This window comes from Prionailurus bengalensis, chromosome D1 (genome assembly GCF_016509475.1).
Source record: "Prionailurus bengalensis isolate Pbe53 chromosome D1, Fcat_Pben_1.1_paternal_pri, whole genome shotgun sequence".
NCBI classification, from domain to species: Eukaryota; Metazoa; Chordata; class Mammalia; order Carnivora; family Felidae; genus Prionailurus; species Prionailurus bengalensis.
In genome coordinates, this window is record NC_057346.1 from 106,214,872 (window position 1) to 106,230,170 (window position 15,299).

Below are 15,299 nucleotides of genomic sequence, written 5' to 3' on the forward strand. Positions count from 1 at the left end.
CGTCCTCCCCATGTTTGTTGCTTCTTTAATCTTTGTTTTGACACACCTCTCGAGGGATCCCAACAGCCCTTCCATAGGTGGTACCTCGAACCCCATCCCAACTTGCCTTAAGATGATCTTTATTCTCTCCTAAAACTAAATGTGGACTCTCCTAGGGTTCTTTTTCCTTCTACTTTGAAGTTTCCTCCTCTCTGTATCCACAATACTCAATGCACTTAGAGTAGATGCTGTTGAACAGGCAACTAATCTCCCCACCCCCGTCGGCATTGGAAGGTGTGGATGTGAGGAGGGAAGGTGTTGAAGGCGGATCGACAAACCCTGGCAATTAAGGCAGGCTCCTGAGTACATTCCTTTGTTCAGTCTAGGGATGGGTTAAACGGTTAAGAATTTAAAAATTGTATTTCAGAATTACACTGGTGGGCTTCTTAAAGAGATTGTCCTAAATTCCTGCCTGGTCTCCGGCTGGGAAGGATGCTTGAACGGCTGAGGGTTGATAGCTCACAAAACTGTGTTTTTTTTATCTTCCTATCTCTGGTTTAGAACTATGAAGTGATTGTATTTAATTCACTGTTCCTACTCAGAAGGAATACTGTAACATAAGTTAGGTCGTAGACAATGTCTTATGGCCCTTCTATTCTTTAGGACTACAATCTGTGGTTTCCTCGTGACTGGTAATTCAGGGTCTCCCAATGTGGTCCACTTGTGCTAACTACTTTATTAAACTTGGAATTAATTACAGGTAGGAAGGCAGAGGGAAACCCCTGGGGGCCCTCATTTGTTTCAAAGGGAGAAGATTCAGTTGCCTCGTGTGGTCACTTGCTTATGGATCAAGAAATGGACTCCCCATCCTAGAAGTGTCCTGTTCCTTGGGTGGTGGTTGCAAGAGATGAACCCCAGGTAAAGGGATTCCGAGTGGCCAGCAACTCTTTCTGCTGTTTTGGCAAGACCTAGGACCTACTGCTCCCTGGGTGCCCTGGATGGACCATGAGCCCAAAACCAGTAGGGCCAGGATCCTTTAAAGTCAGATGTTTCCATTACCGCAGCCCTGGCCTTTGCCCTGCCCACTTCTACAAGTGGGAAAAGTGCTTCTCCAGCAGCCTGAGGCAGACCTAGGTCCCCCCTAGCCCTAGAGTAGGCTGAGCCTCCCAGTGTGCTATGCCAGGCCTCAAATCTAAGCACTAACCCTTCCTTTCTAAATCTTGCTCGGAAGGTTCAGCTGCTCTGTCTCCCACCAGCCTGCGAACCTCTGAGGTTTGCATGTGAGGGTGAAGGCGCTGAGAAGCGGACCAGTGAGATGGGCTCACCCCTTTCCTGGCTGGAATTTTATATATTTGTCTATTTTAATGTTTACTTGTTTATTTTGAGAGTGAGTGAGTGAGAGAGAGAGAGAGAACGTGAGCAGGGGAGGAGCAGAGAGAGAGAGAACATGAGCGGGGGAGGAGGAGGAGGGGAGAGAGAGAGAGAGAGAGAGAGAGAGAGAGAGAGAGAGAGAATCCCAAGCAGGCTCTGTGTTGTCAGGAACCGTGAGATTGCGACCTGAGGCAAAGTCAAGAGTCTGCTGCTTAACCGACTGAGCCACCCAGGCACCCCCTGGATGGAATTTTTATGCTCATTCTCTTCCTGATCTCTGGGCTCAATAGGTCCTCCCTAGTCTTCCAACACCCTTGGACCCCCTTCTTTGCTCACCAACCATCTGCATCTGCCAAACTAGAAAAAGGAAACAAAACTGTCACATCTCTGCCCCATCAGGCCCACCGCTCCTTCCAGAAGGCATGCACGGTCCCCTACCCCTTTGGGTCTTAAATCTGTGCCTGGAAGATAAAGGGGGGAGGTTTGAGTCAGAGTCTTTGTCTCCTCAAACCCACCCCCTTTGAATATTAGAATTATAGTGGCATTGTCCCATAAGCTCCCCTCTGCTTTGGTGCAGACTCCCCTTCCCGGTGGGCTGGTGTTATCGGTGAAGACAGACATCTCTTCCAGGTGGGGGGAGGAGTGCCAGTCGTTACTGGTGAAGGTAGGCATCTAGCCAGAGCTGCCCAGACTCCTTCAGTGAGCTGTGGGGGCAAGTTGGGAACAAGCAGTGAGAGAGAGAGGGCAGAGCCAAGCCCGTAAGCCAAACCACCCTACAGAAGCCGTATAGGGAGGCTCTTACAGAGGTACAGAGGCTGATCTCCATGGCATATGGCCCCTTCCCTCCCCCTTGCTTCTAAGAAAGAGCTTGGGCCATGGCATTGACGGCAAAGGCCTGACTTGGCCAACAAGACCAACAGGGCACCCTGCCTTTGTCTTGGTGACCTCCATTCCAGAGGACCGGGGACACCTGCCTGTTGCTCCTATCCTACACATCACCAACCCCACTGCCTGCCCTCTTCCCCCCCTGCCAGCCATCTTTCCAGGCTCAGGTACTCACTAGACGATGTCGGCGAAGGCTGAGAACAGGGGCTTGGACTGGTACTCTATGCCATGCTTGGCACACAGGGATTGCACCAGGGGGGCCACTTTATGGTAATTGTGTCGCGGCATCATGGGGAAAAGACTTCAGGGAGAACGGGACAGTCAGTGGCTCCTATTCCACTGTTCCCACCTCCTTGCTTTCCCCCCACGGACCCTCCCAAGGACGCTGCTTCTCAGGTCTCCCTACTTACTGGTGCTCAATCTGGAAGTTGAGATGTCCACTGAACCAGTCATTGAAGGCAGACTTGTGGACATTGCATGTCGCCTGGAGCTGGAAGAAGAGGGCAGGGGAGAGCATGACTCTGCGTGGCAGATGTAAAGGCCGAGCCGGCCTTCTTCCAAGTAGAGCTGGCTGAGAGGAGGGGGTGTGGGACCATCCCTGGTCACTCCCTTCTCCATGTGGTGGCAGGACAGAAGCTTCAAGCTCATGAGGCAGCGCTGTTGGGGGACTTAACTGTTGCCGCCCCCGCCCCCTAGCCTGCATCTGTGCCCACCCACCCTGTTTATTAGTTGTGTTATTCCCAGGTATCTTCCAAGTGACTGTCCCTTACCTGGGTGGAGACCCAGTCCATGTTCCGGTCGTGATCAATGTGCATGGGGATGTGGTTCATCTGTGTGACCCACACAAACCAGTTGCTTTCCAGGAACCTGGTGGATTATAGTGCACAGACAAGCAGGGGACAAGTCAGAGCCCTGCCTCTCCCCCAGATTACTGCTCTAGCCTGGCCATCTTCCCAAGCCCACTCCTGAAACACCCCCTGCCTCTTAAAGCCCCAAAACGGCCCCCACACCAGACTCGTGACTCCCAAACACCTCCTTTTCTTTGCCAGCCCCCCTCCCCCCATCAACTACTACCTGACCATGAAGAAAAGGCCCAGGAGGCCTTTCAGCCCCAACAGCGGCATGTAAGTGAGGGATATGCGGGCGTAGAAGCTGATCATCCAGGCCAAGTCCTGCGTGGAGAGGTAGACGGCACTATGACTGGCACAAAGCACTTCTTCCTCTTCCTCTTCCATCTATTTGCACGGTACAGCCGTTCTGCCAGGTGCCCGGACTGGAGCACCTGTCCGCTGCTCGCAGCTGCCCAGTCCTGCCGTATCTGGTGCCGCCTCTCCTTCCTTCCGGTCCTGGCGGCAGCCCCCAGTCCTCCTCGCCTGTTTCTCACAGGCGCCAAGGCCCCCTGCCTCCGGCTCCTCCCAACCCACCTAAGTTCTTTATCCCTTCATCATGCTGCCAAATGAATCTTCCGGGACCAAGGCTCGGTCTGCACCAGTGCCCTGATTGAACCTCCGGCCACTTTTCTGCACCGCGGTCCTCCCCCGACACTTGAGTCCACAACGTATCCAGTGGCCAAACTTGCCCCTCCCTTCCCGGCTTCTCTGCTCAGAGTCCTTCCTTGCTCCATCCCACCTCCTCCAAGGCCAGCCAGAAGGGACTTCGCAAAGCCTTTTCCAATGCCTCTCGTCCAGCCAGAGGCAGCAGGGCCTTTTGGAATCTCAGAACCTCCTGCTTCTACCTCTTTGGGGTCAACAACATCTGTTTCATCAGACATTTCCTGGGAGCAGGTGCCATCTCGTACTCACCCGCCCCCCCAGCCTGGCTGGCCCCTGGCTTTCCGCTGAGCGCAAGAGCCTCAGGAGATGCCGGCAGGATGGAAGAGGGCACTGGGAGTCAGGTCGTCTGCTGAGCCCAGATCATCCCGTCTAGAGACCAAGAAGGTCTATACTTGGTTCTATTACTTTGCTCTAAATTAGGCCTGGGGTAGGTCACAGTGGGATTTCCTCTGGAGAACCCCGTTCCCCTCCATCAGGGTACTGAAGACAAAGCATGTGGGACTCTGGGGCCACGGATACTCACCACCCACTTTTTCCGCTGGAAAACAAAATAGAAAATATACCACTGGAAGTAGAGAGGCAGCAAGGCTGGGGGCCCAACTGGGGAGGAAATGAAGACAGAGAGGAGGTGTGAGCAGCATGGGGGCAGTTCAGTGCCAGAGAGGGGGCCTCTGGCATGGGGCTGCCCCCCTGCCGTCTGTTCCTGTGGCCCCTTCCAGCCGCCTTGGCATTCCTCAATCCATTGGAACCGGCAGGCACTGCGGTGGGCATGAGTGCGAGTCTGAGGAAGGCAGAGCCCCCCGAGAGGATGCCGGGATGGGGAGGGGTGGGAGTGGCATTCCTTTCCAGTGGAAGAAGGCAGCTGGGAAACTCAGGCTCCACGCACGGAACCTGGCTCCGCTGCCATGCTTTTAGAAGAGCACCTCCAATTCTCCCCATGCGCCCCGGCCCCAGGCTTGCCCCTGCCTGGCCTCACGATCACCTGCCCCGTGTTCTTGCCTGCTCTGCCATGCAGGTGAAGGGACAGGAGCAGGTAAGTGTGTGTGTGTGCGTGTGTGTGTGTGTGCGCGCGCGCGTGCCGGGCTGGGGGTGGGGGTGGGGGGCCCTGCTGATGCTTCATAGGCTGAAAGCTCACTCCCTTGGACTAGGGAAACGAGCCCATGCCACTGAACCCGAAGCCCTGGAGGTCGGGTGGGAAGGGGCAGAGAAGCTTCTCTTAAAAGTGGGAGTTGAAGAAGCGGCCCCATCCTATATGCTGTCCCATTTCCTTTTCTGTATCCCTTCTCTGCAGGGCCCTGATGCCTACCTATAACCCCCTGCGTGACAGGGCTCACCCGCGGCTCCTCTACCCCGATGTGCCATGGATTCTAACATTCTTCCCCAGTAGTGAAGGTTTGTAATAGGCACTTAGGAATAGTTCTTTAGAGCTAAAATAGGATCGATGGAATCCTCCCCTCCCTTCCTTTAAAAATCTGAATTCTCCAAGGAATTCTAAAACTCCAGTTTTAGGCATTATGGAGATTTTAAAAGCAAAGAACATAGTGCAGTCTTCAGAAAGAGCTTAAGACGGGCTGCAGAAAATGTCCTCCTTTTCCGCTGTCATTGCTCCTCCGCTCCCATAGCCACGTCTACCTTTTATCCCCCTGGGTGTTGGGACTGTGCCCCACTGAGTCACCTTGACGTGCGTCTGTTTCACAAGGTCTAAGATAAAGTTTAAGGTTTAATTGGGACAATCGCACCTGACTATTCAATTGTCTTGTGAAAGCCAGGGTGGGACTGGAGGAACGAGTCTGCCCCTAACACAAATGCCTGCTGTCCCTGCTCAGGTGACATGACAGTTGGCTCCCAGGCAGGGAGGAACCAGCTGGGGACACGGGACTTCCCCCGGCCATTACTCAAAATGCCGTAAACCTCCACAAAGTCATTTCTTCCCCACGATCCCGTTGGCACCCCCATCCCGAGATAGTCCCCCTGTGTCGCTGGAGGTCACTCACTCAGGAAGAAGTATTTGTGCTGGTGGTTGTATGGCATGTACTTTTTCTTCTGTTTCCCAAGCTGTGAAGAAAAGCAAACGCAAATGAGTACCCACAGAACCAGTCACCCGGTTCCCCTCCTGCGGTGACCTTGGCTTTTCCCTGCTCGGGAGTTCAGGCCTATTCCAGGGGCCGTCAGCTTGGTGCTACTGGAAGGCTCCAGCAGGCCCAGCCTTCCCTCCATCCAGCACCTGGCACGTGAAGGCCTGGGCTGTAATAAGCCAGGCGCACCACACCACGGTGCACGGCTCAATGGCCCATGCCCACATGAGGGACGAGCACGACAGCGTCTATGGGTCCTCAAGACTCCCCGCGTTCTCCAAAGACACCTCTGTCATAAGGGGTCCAGGCCCCTCCGTGTCCCCCCCACCTCGTCTCCCATCTGGTACTTTTTTGACTTCAAACTCTCCATGGACAACCATTTATACCCCTACACAGGTCGGTATGTATTCCCTCTGCATCCATCCATCCACCTCTCTTTTGGTGTCTTGATTTCAACGAGAACTTTATAAAATCCCTTGAACGCTAAGGAAAGTTGGGCAAATGTTTGTGGGAAGGATACCAAGACCTTGGCAAGTCTGAAGGTTCTGGCAAGGCTTTTCCGGGTAGTGACTGTTTTGTAAGCCTAGCTGCTGAAGAGACAGGCTGGTGCTGCCGGGTCAGTCAGCCTGGAACCTCTCGCCATGGGCACCCAGGATCGTGACAGCAAAGCTCCGCTGACTCCCTTGATGGTTCCTTCTGCCCCGCCTGCCTCAGTTAGTTCTGGCAACCAGATAACCACAGAGCACAGGTGGCGCTCTACCCCCGAGCAGAATGCCAGCACATCTTTTCCCTGCATCCCCCCACTGTTCTGACAGTAACATTTCTTCTTATCTATCACCAGCTTATTCTGTGCAAGGTGCTTCTGCTAAATGAAACATTCTTTCTATATTAACTGATTAATTCAGCAAGTATTTACTGAGCACCTACTACGTGCCAGGCACTGTTTTAAGTGCTGAGGATACAGAGGCAAACAACACAAAGTTCCTAGTCTTGTGGGGCTTGTAATCTGAGGACAGGAAGCTGGTGGTAAATCTGTGAACAGAGGTCAAGGTAACTACAGATTAAAAACAGGAAAATATGGGGTGCTTGAGCAGTTCAGTCGGCTAAGCATCTGACTTTGGCTCATGATCTCAAAGTTCATGGGTTCGAATCCCGCATCAGGCTCTATGCTGATAGCTCGGAGGCTGGGGCCTGCTTTGGATTCTGTGTGTGTGTGTCTGTTCCTCTCCTGCTTGTGTGCATGTGCTCTCTCTCTCTCTCTCTCAAAAATAAATACACATCTTTTTAAATAAAAATAAAAAAAATAGGGGCGCCTGGGTGGCGCAGTCGGTTAAGCGTCCGACTTCAGCCAGGTCACGATCTCGCGGTCCGTGAGTTCGAGCCCTGCGTCAGGCTCTGGGCTGATGGCTCGGAGCCTGGAGCCTGTTTCCGATTCTGTGTCTCCCTCTCTCTCTGCCCCTCCCCCATTCATGCTCTGTCTCTCTCTGTCCCAAAAATAAATATTGAAAAAAAAAAAATAAAAAAAAATAAAAAAATAAAAAATAAAAACGGGCGCCTGTGTGGCTCAGTCGGTTAAATGTCTGACTTAAGCTGAGGTCATGATCTCGTAGTTCGTGGGTTCCCCGCATCAGGCTCTGTACTGACGGCTCGGAGCCTGGAGCCTGCTTCGGATTCTGTGTCTCCTCTCTCTGCTCCTCCCCCTCTAGCACTCGCTCTCTCAAAAATAAAACATTAAAAAAATTTTTTTTTAAATAAAAATAAAAACAGGAAAATACGACAAAGTGACAGAGGCAGTGTTTTGGCTAAGGTGGTCTCTCTGAGGTGCTGACGTCTGAACTGAGACCTGAATAAGGAGCCAGCAAAGCAAAAGTTCAGGGGAAGAGCATTTAAAGCAGAGGGAACAGCCAGAAAGGGCAGTATGGCTGGGAACAGCAAGCAACGGCAGAGAAAGACAGATTGACAAGGCTAGAAAACTCAGGATGGCCAATTCACGCTGGACCTCAGAAAGCCCCAGTAAGACCTCAGTAACCAGCGTGGGTTTTATTCTGGTGGTGATGGGAAGGCCACTGGAAGGCTTTCAACAGGTGTAGTATCATCAGCTTTGCACTTAAAAATTTTTTTTTCAACGTTTATTTATTTTTGGGACAGAGAGACAGAGCATGAACAGGGGAGGGGCAGAGAGAGAGGGAGACACAGAATCGGAAACAGGCTCCAGGCTCCGAGCCATCAGCCCAGAGCCTGACGCAGGGCTCGAACTCACGGACCGCGAGATCGTGACCTGGCTGAAGTCGGACGCTTAACCGACTGCGCCACCCAGGCGCCCCAGCTTTGCACTTTAAAAGGCTCGCTCTGCCGGGAGGAGGGGAGAATGAACTGTGGGAGTGGGTACAGTTGCAGGGAGAACAATGAGGCCGGAGTAGTAACCCAGCTCCAAGACGGATGCGTGTGTGTGTGTGTGTGTGTGTGTGTGTGTGTGTGTGTGTGTGGTGGGGGGAGACAGGAAACAGTGGAGATGGGGAAATGGATCTGGGGTGTTTTGGAGACAGTATTAACAAGGTTTGTCGATGAACTGGATGTTGGGGTGAAGCTCACCCCGTCCCAAGCAACACCGAGCCAGACGAGGGGCACCTGTCTTGTGCGGTGACGTGTGTGGGAAGAACAGTGGCTTCCTATTTGGGAACTGTTATGGGAGCCCTATCCACTGCTGCTTCCTTGAATGGCAATCAGATGCTATCCTGATCCTCAGAACTGCCCTACTGTGTTTCAACTCTCAGAGCCACAAAGTTTGTATTGAGGGTGAGGTGTCTGCTGCACGTGGGGATTAGCACCCAGGTGAATTGCGCCCAGAGGGGTGGAACCAAATGCCAAGCAGCCTGTGGCCAAGGCATTTACTAACAGGCTGCCCATCCTCAGCCTTGTAACTAGACGGGAAGACGTATCTATTGGTCCTAGATCATCGTCTGTTTTTTTTTAAGGTTTTTTTTTAATGTTTATTCATTTTTTTGGTTTTTTTTTTTTAACATTTATTTATTTTTGAGACAGAGACAGAGCATGAACGGGGGAGGGTCAGAGAGAGAGAAGGAAACACAGAATCCGAAACGGGCTCCAGGCTCTGAGCTGTTAGCACAGAGCCCGATGCAGGGCTCAAACCCACAAACCGCGAGATCGTGACCTGAGCCGAAGTCGGACGCTTAACCGACTGAGCCACCCAGGCGCCCCTGTTTATTCGTTTTTGACAGAGAGACAGAGCATGAGTGGGGGGAGGGGCAGGGAGAGAGGGAGACAAAGAATCCGAAGCAGGCTCCAGGCTCTGAGCCGTCAGCACAGAGCCCGACACGGGGCTCGAACCCACAGACGATGAGATCATGACCTGAGCTGAAGTCGGATGCTCAACCGACTGAGCCACCCAGGCGCCCCGATCATTTTCTATTTTTTGCGTCTGCCGATAGGAGTTTCTTGAAAACCCCAGTACCAAGATGCAATAGAGGCAGCGGTGTGAGAAGGTTCTCTTCCACTTAAACTCCCACCTTTTTTTTTTTTTTTAAACTCTCTACGGTGACGATATGAGTGTGGACAAGAGTCACATGCTCTGCCTAACAACCCATATTGCTCTTGAAGTAGCCACTTGAGGCAGGTGGGGCCAGAACTGAGTCAACGTCTGCCCACTGTTGACCAAAACATAGTACTGGATGCGTAGCAAACCAAGTCCCTGTGTAGCGGGTGGGAAAATGAGGATGTTACGGACAGGCGGCAGCCTCAAACGTGGGGCTCCCGGGGTCAGGACAGCCGGCGCTGTGAGGCCTCTCCGCATTGTCCTCCTCATAGCCAGAGGGGAGGGCCGCCGGGCTACTTGCACTCACTCATGCTTGGAATGGAAAGGGGTTGAACAGCTGAATTCTTGGCATGCTGACATAGCATACAGAGAGGGAGGGAACCTGGCGCAACTCAGACCGCAGCCGAGAGCCTTGGCACAAAGGTTTGAAAGGAATTTTGCAAACAACCCTGCTGGCTGTTCAAAGCCTCCTACTGACGCTCATCCTTTAGCAACTGCATTACAACTTTTGCTCATAACTCCGGTGGGAACTCAAACCCAACGCTAACCACCCCGGAAGTCAGGCTGGGGTCGGGTGGGTGGGAAGAACCAGCCAATGGATGGATGTTCCAGGCACTGGGCATCAAAGAAGACTCAAACAGCCTGTGGATGGGGAAAACTGAGGCACGGGAGGATATCAAAGTGCACGGGGCCGGGGGGGGGGGGGGGCATCGGGAAGATGACTGCCTGGGGTAGGAGTGTCCAAAAACACCCCAAGGAGGGCCGTCCATCACCTTCAAGGATGACCAGAGATTTGCGCCATAACCTCCTAGTCATCCTTTGGCTCCTTTGCAGAATGAGGTGCCTTTATGCAATTAACTGGTTGCTGGCGTGAACTCAGCAGGGAGAACAAACGATTCTGCCCCCGGCAGCTTATTCACTGCCTGCTGCCTCCCACAGGTGCCAGCCAGCCAGCTGTCCCCAACGTCTTAACCGCACTGAGCACTGCCCTCAGAGCCCTCCGCTCTGGTTGGCTCCCATTCTCTAAGGCCGTTCCCCCGATACCTCCACTCACCTCCACAGAGAGGATCTTCCCCAGGGCAAAAAAGAACGGGTGCATGTTGATGTCCGGGTCTTTGCGGAAACAGTTGGGCTTGGCATGGTGCTGGAAGTGCAAGTGGTTCCACCAACTGGCGGGGGCGCCCTACAGAAAAATAGGGCCGTGAGTCCGAAAGCCCAGCGTTCTCCTCAAACCCCCAAGGAAACCCCTCATCGACCGGAGTTTCGAGAGCCCCTCCCCATCCCACTGACCTTCAGGTGGCCAATCACGAAATGATGGAGCAGGTGGTTCCAAGTAGAGGTGCTGAAGACGGACAGGTGCCCGAAGTCATGCTGCAGCCAGCCAGCCTGAGCCTGAGCGAGAAAGGTTAGCACTGAGAGCAAAACCCACCGTCCCGGCATCCCTCTCACTGACCTCAGCGACTCCTCTGCGTCACCCCCTTCCTTCGTCTCCCTAGCCCCTGTGACTGCCACGGTACCCTGAGCACAACCCGGAAGGAGTCAGGCTCCCAACTCTGCCTCTGCCGCTAACTCACATGAGAGTGGGGGCAAGTCACTATCTTCTCCCTGTTCTTCAGTTTCCCCAGCTCTGGAGTTCTAGGACCTAGGATGTGCCGAATCACGACTACGAAACAGGACAGGGTGACAGAGGCGAGAAGACTCGGCAAATGGGTTCTGCCATTAGGGCCCAAGCATTATTAGCATGTTGGGCAACGTGGTGGGGAGGAGAAAGCCAAGCTTTGCTGAGAAGTCAGAACCTGGGCTCTTGGCACACTTGGGCTATGGCAGAACCGGACTACGAAGCTTCAGGTAAATTCCACAGAAAGAAGGGGGCCCGTGGAGGAGGGGTTGGGGAGGCAGTGAGGAAATGAAGGCGCACACGTGGCCAAGGAGCAGACAGAAGCCACGGACAACAAAATCTCTCTCTGCCCTAACTCTGCCCCACATCCTCAGCGCTGCCCCGGCACAGGGCCGGGCTCGTGACCTTCTGAGGCATACAAAGAGCTTTCCCGGAGGATGCCGAGCACGGCCGTGCTCCTGACAAGCCAAGTGATGGCTTCTCACTTGAGCCGTGCTGAGCAGCACCGCACACAGGAGGAAAGGCACAAAGGATGTCCCGAAGACCCAAAGGGTGAGCCAGGCAGCAACATCCAGCAGTAGGATGTGCAGCAGGTACAGCAGGAAGAAGACATGGTTGGCCTTCATGAGCCCCATCCGCTCCACGGTGGCCTGCAGCTCCCGGAACTCGTAGATCAGCTCTTTCTGTGGAAGAGTAGAGAGGGAAGGGCTATTATTCTTCCCAGCTGTACTCCAACATTGCTGGAAACAAGGGCCCTCTTAGGCTCGAGGACCCTCCACCCCCAGATCGTTGCAGGAAGTCCACAATCCTAGGTAAATATACAACACTGAGGAAAGGACAGGAGAAAGCGCTCTGGCGTCGCGCCGAGGAGCCTGTGGTCTTTGGAGTTAAACAGACCCGATTCAAGTGTCTGCTCCGCCGTTTGCTCACAGGGTGACTCTCGGCCACCTTGTTCAACCGCTCTGAGCCTCAGCTTTTTTCCCCTGTAAGTGTGTGAGGGTTAGCCGAGGGGCTGCCTGACACAGTGAGGGTTCGACAGATAGGCCTCCGTGATGGTAGCGGTGGTGGCGGTAGCCTTGCGAGAACCAGATGTTCCGAGGCCCCGCCTCCTGCCTTAGGCCTGCATCCCAAGGACTAACGTGGGAGAAGCCGGGGCCTCAAGCCTTGCAAGAGCTACTGACTGTGGTCACCTGTGAGCCTAGCGAGGCCTGCCTTCTCTACCCCCTGCCCTTCAACAAACCACAGGGTCTCCAAACAGCAGAGTCTCACATTTTTAGTGGGCTCGAAGCTGGGCTGCTCTGGAGACAGTTCTCCGATCAGGAGAGAGTTCATATACTTCCTCACAAGGCCCTTGTTGATGTGAAATGCCACAAAAGGATCCTGCAAGGAAAGGGAGAAGACAGACTGGTTAGGAAGCCAGCCCGGTCCCCTGTGACTCCTGGAGGGCTCACACCAGAGGCCATCCTCCTGACCCAGCAAGGAGGCCGGATCCAAGTTCAAACCACTTCCCTCCAGTCAGCTGCCCTTTGAGGGTGCTTAGACCTTCCCAGGTGTCCACAGCTCAGGAGCACCCCGACATGTGTTCTAGAAAGAAAGGCACCACACCAAGGAATATGAAATGCAGGTAGGGGGACCACAGAAAGTCCTCTCTGGCCTGGCCTTTCCTCCAGGCACGTCTAGGGACAGCTTTTGCACACGAATTTAGATGTAAGCGAGAAGAGAAGCGACTAGAAGGGATGGGTGGGGCTACGAGATTTCTGGTTTGTTTGTTTTCTGTGGGACTTTTAACAGACCCTCTCTGAGGCAGGGGTTCTTCATAAAATGTGGTTAGATTCTTTACGCCCGAACTGGGAAGTTTTGCATTTCTACCCCTTCTGCCGACTGCTGTTCCAGGTAGGGTTCCATGTTTCCCCTAGGACTCTGACCACCCCGATCCCGGCCGGCCCCAGAGCGGCTACTTTTGATAATCTTTAGGTGGGGTAGGTCAGACCGACCCAGGCCTTACGGGGAACCTTCCCCGGCACTCTGAGGCGGGAGCCGGGGCGGAGCCGGTGGACGGTGGCACCACAAGTCTGGACCAATCGCCAACCCCGCCGCCCGGCCATTCAGCCCGGGCCCCAAATCACACTGTGGGAAGACCCTGCGTCGGTGCCTGCTTCGTCTGCGCATGCGCTAGCCCACGTCTTCGCCTTCCGCCGCCGTCCGGGCTTCCCAGTGGTGACTCGGCGTGACCCCTGCAGGCTCTGGCCTGGCCACCCCCGGCCGGCCGCGTCGCTGGGAGGGGCGGGCCCTCAGCCCAAGACGTCTATGCTCCGCTGCGACAAAACGGGAACTCTGGCGGCCCCAGGCGCCCTCCGGGATGGCAAGGGCGGAGGGCGGGGACAGCGGAAGGGGTCGAACCGCCGGACTCGGGATGGCGAAAGGATGTAGGGGGGAGGGGACATGTTGAAGCAGAGCCTCCACGGGGCCCCACAGGGTCTCCAAATATGGCAGGAGGTGCCAGTTGCCGTAGCTCCGAGAGCAGGTGGTCTAGAAGGGGAAGGGCAGAACTGGGGCTGGGTGGCACGCGGACCCCTTAGTGAGGCCCGAAGGAGGAAGGATGCGAACCACAGCCTAGGAATGCAAACTACTGTCCGCCGCGGGGAATGCCTGGATACCCCGCTGACCTGCGGCCCAGTGACCTCCCCACAGGATTCGAGGGCCGCTCCGAAGGTCCTTGCTAAGTGTATGCCCGCCCCGCCCCCACTTCTGCACGCCGCTCTATTACCCCCTGTGCACCATTAGTCGTCAGTCCTCTCCGGCCGGTGAGGCCCCTCCCTCACTGTGCGGGGGTGCCCAAGGCAGCGGGCGCCAAATTACTTTCCACCTCCGCCCTATCCCCGAGACTGCTTCCCTCTCCTGCTCCCGCTCGGCAAGCCTGCACGCGCAGTCTAGACACCGCTGCGCTCCCTTCCCACCCACCGAGACACAGGTTGAGACTCCCTCTCCCGGCCACTGACATCCCCCCACCCCGGCCTCAGCAGCACCGCGGTCCCCGGCACCCTGCATCCTGGCTCTCCTCCCCACTTGTCCTGCTCTGGGCCCTGCCTAAACCTGGACACCGCAGACGGAACGCACGCAGGGCGGCGCAGTCCTTTGTTTGTGTGGGCACGTTGCCGGCCTCCACCTCCGCTCTCTTGATTCCAGTTTTCACAGCCATTGTCCTGCCCTTGCATCCCGTGTGGGGTCGCGGGCCACAGGGACGCTCGGCGCCTACTGGCTCTTCCCCGGGCTAGCTGGGAGTCACTCCGCGGGTGCCAAACTTCCTGCCTCGTGCACGGAACCTCCGGAGGCAGCCGCCCGGCCCCGCCTCCTCCCGTGCCTGCGTCCGGCAGCGCTCACCGTAGCATCCTGCCCCGCGTAGTGGCTGATGACCCGGGAGCCCCCCGGGTGCCGGCGGGTGAACTCGCTGATGTTGTACACCTTCCGGTCGATCACGAGCCACCGCTCATTCTCGCGCCCGGAGCGCTGCGCCACCTCGTCCCAGGTGAAGTAGCGCGGGGTCGGCGTCCGGGTAGGGGTCTGGGGGTCCATCGGAGCCGGGCGTCGCCGCGCGCCGGCGGGGCAGGGGCGTCAGGCGCGCGCTCGGGGCCCGCGGGCTAGCGCGCGCCGACCTCGCGTGCGCGGAGCGCGGGACGGCTTGCGCGCGCCGGGTTTTCAGTACCCGCGGCACGGACCGCGGAGCCTCGCTGCGCGCGCTCCCATTGGTCGAGCCGCGTGGCGCGGGGAGCGAGCCCCCGCCTTCCCGCCGGGACCCGCGCGGGGCAGGCCCGGGCGGGCGCGCCCCCTCGCAGGTTCCGTTGGGGGGGGGGGGAGGTCACCGAGGGGCGCCGCCTCCGGACTCGCGGCTCTCGCGGCTCTCGCGGCTCCCGCTCCCGCGGAGGCGGTGGGCGGGATTTCGTTTGTGCGGGCGGGGCGGGGGCTCAGGGCTGCCCCCGGGGACTGGTCTTTGGGCTCCTGGCCACGCCGGTCCACCGGTCGTGCGGCCAGAAATAACCGGGAGAACCTTTGGCGGTTATCTTGTGAGCGACATCATTATGGTTTCTTGGGTTTGGGACGCGCTGAGGATTGATTTTGCCCCAAATGACGTTTAAAAACGCCCCACAATTTTTATAACCCAGTTTACCTTTTTTTGTTTTTTTCTTTCATTTTTTGGGTCTATTCTCAATTAACTGGTATCCTTAAATAAAAGGCCTTTGGCCATCTCCTGACCTCAGGGAGGTTGT

The 15,299-nt window shown here is 55.7% G+C and overlaps 1 protein-coding gene and 1 long non-coding RNA gene across 3 annotated transcripts in view; one reads left to right on the top strand and one right to left on the bottom strand.

Annotated features, from left to right (window-relative positions):
• Positions 1 to 1,562: 1,562 nt before the first annotated feature.
• Positions 1,563 to 14,844, bottom strand: FADS1 (fatty acid desaturase 1). Of its 2 annotated transcripts, none has more exons than XM_043581364.1 (12): positions 14,416 to 14,844; positions 12,304 to 12,414; positions 11,520 to 11,717; positions 10,707 to 10,808; positions 10,471 to 10,599; positions 5,783 to 5,843; positions 4,312 to 4,388; positions 3,310 to 3,407; positions 3,006 to 3,102; positions 2,646 to 2,725; positions 2,411 to 2,536; positions 1,563 to 2,054 (listed from the first exon to the last, which is right to left on the bottom strand). In XM_043581364.1, the coding sequence occupies exons 1-12, from the start codon at positions 14,605 to 14,607 to the stop codon at positions 2,003 to 2,005; spliced, it is 1,323 nt and encodes a 440-aa protein (XP_043437299.1). In that variant the 5' UTR covers positions 14,608 to 14,844; the 3' UTR covers positions 1,563 to 2,002. The 2 variants fall into 2 exon arrangements, with proteins under 2 accessions (XP_043437299.1, XP_043437300.1); XM_043581365.1 differs by lacking the exon at positions 14,416 to 14,844 and adding an exon at positions 14,152 to 14,264.
• Positions 14,453 to 15,299, top strand: part of LOC122483870 — a 45,180-nt gene continuing 44,333 nt past the window's right edge. Inside the window, exon 1 of the long non-coding RNA XR_006297486.1 lies at positions 14,453 to 14,560. This is a non-coding gene — a long non-coding RNA (uncharacterized LOC122483870). The remainder of the gene's footprint in view (positions 14,561 to 15,299) is intronic.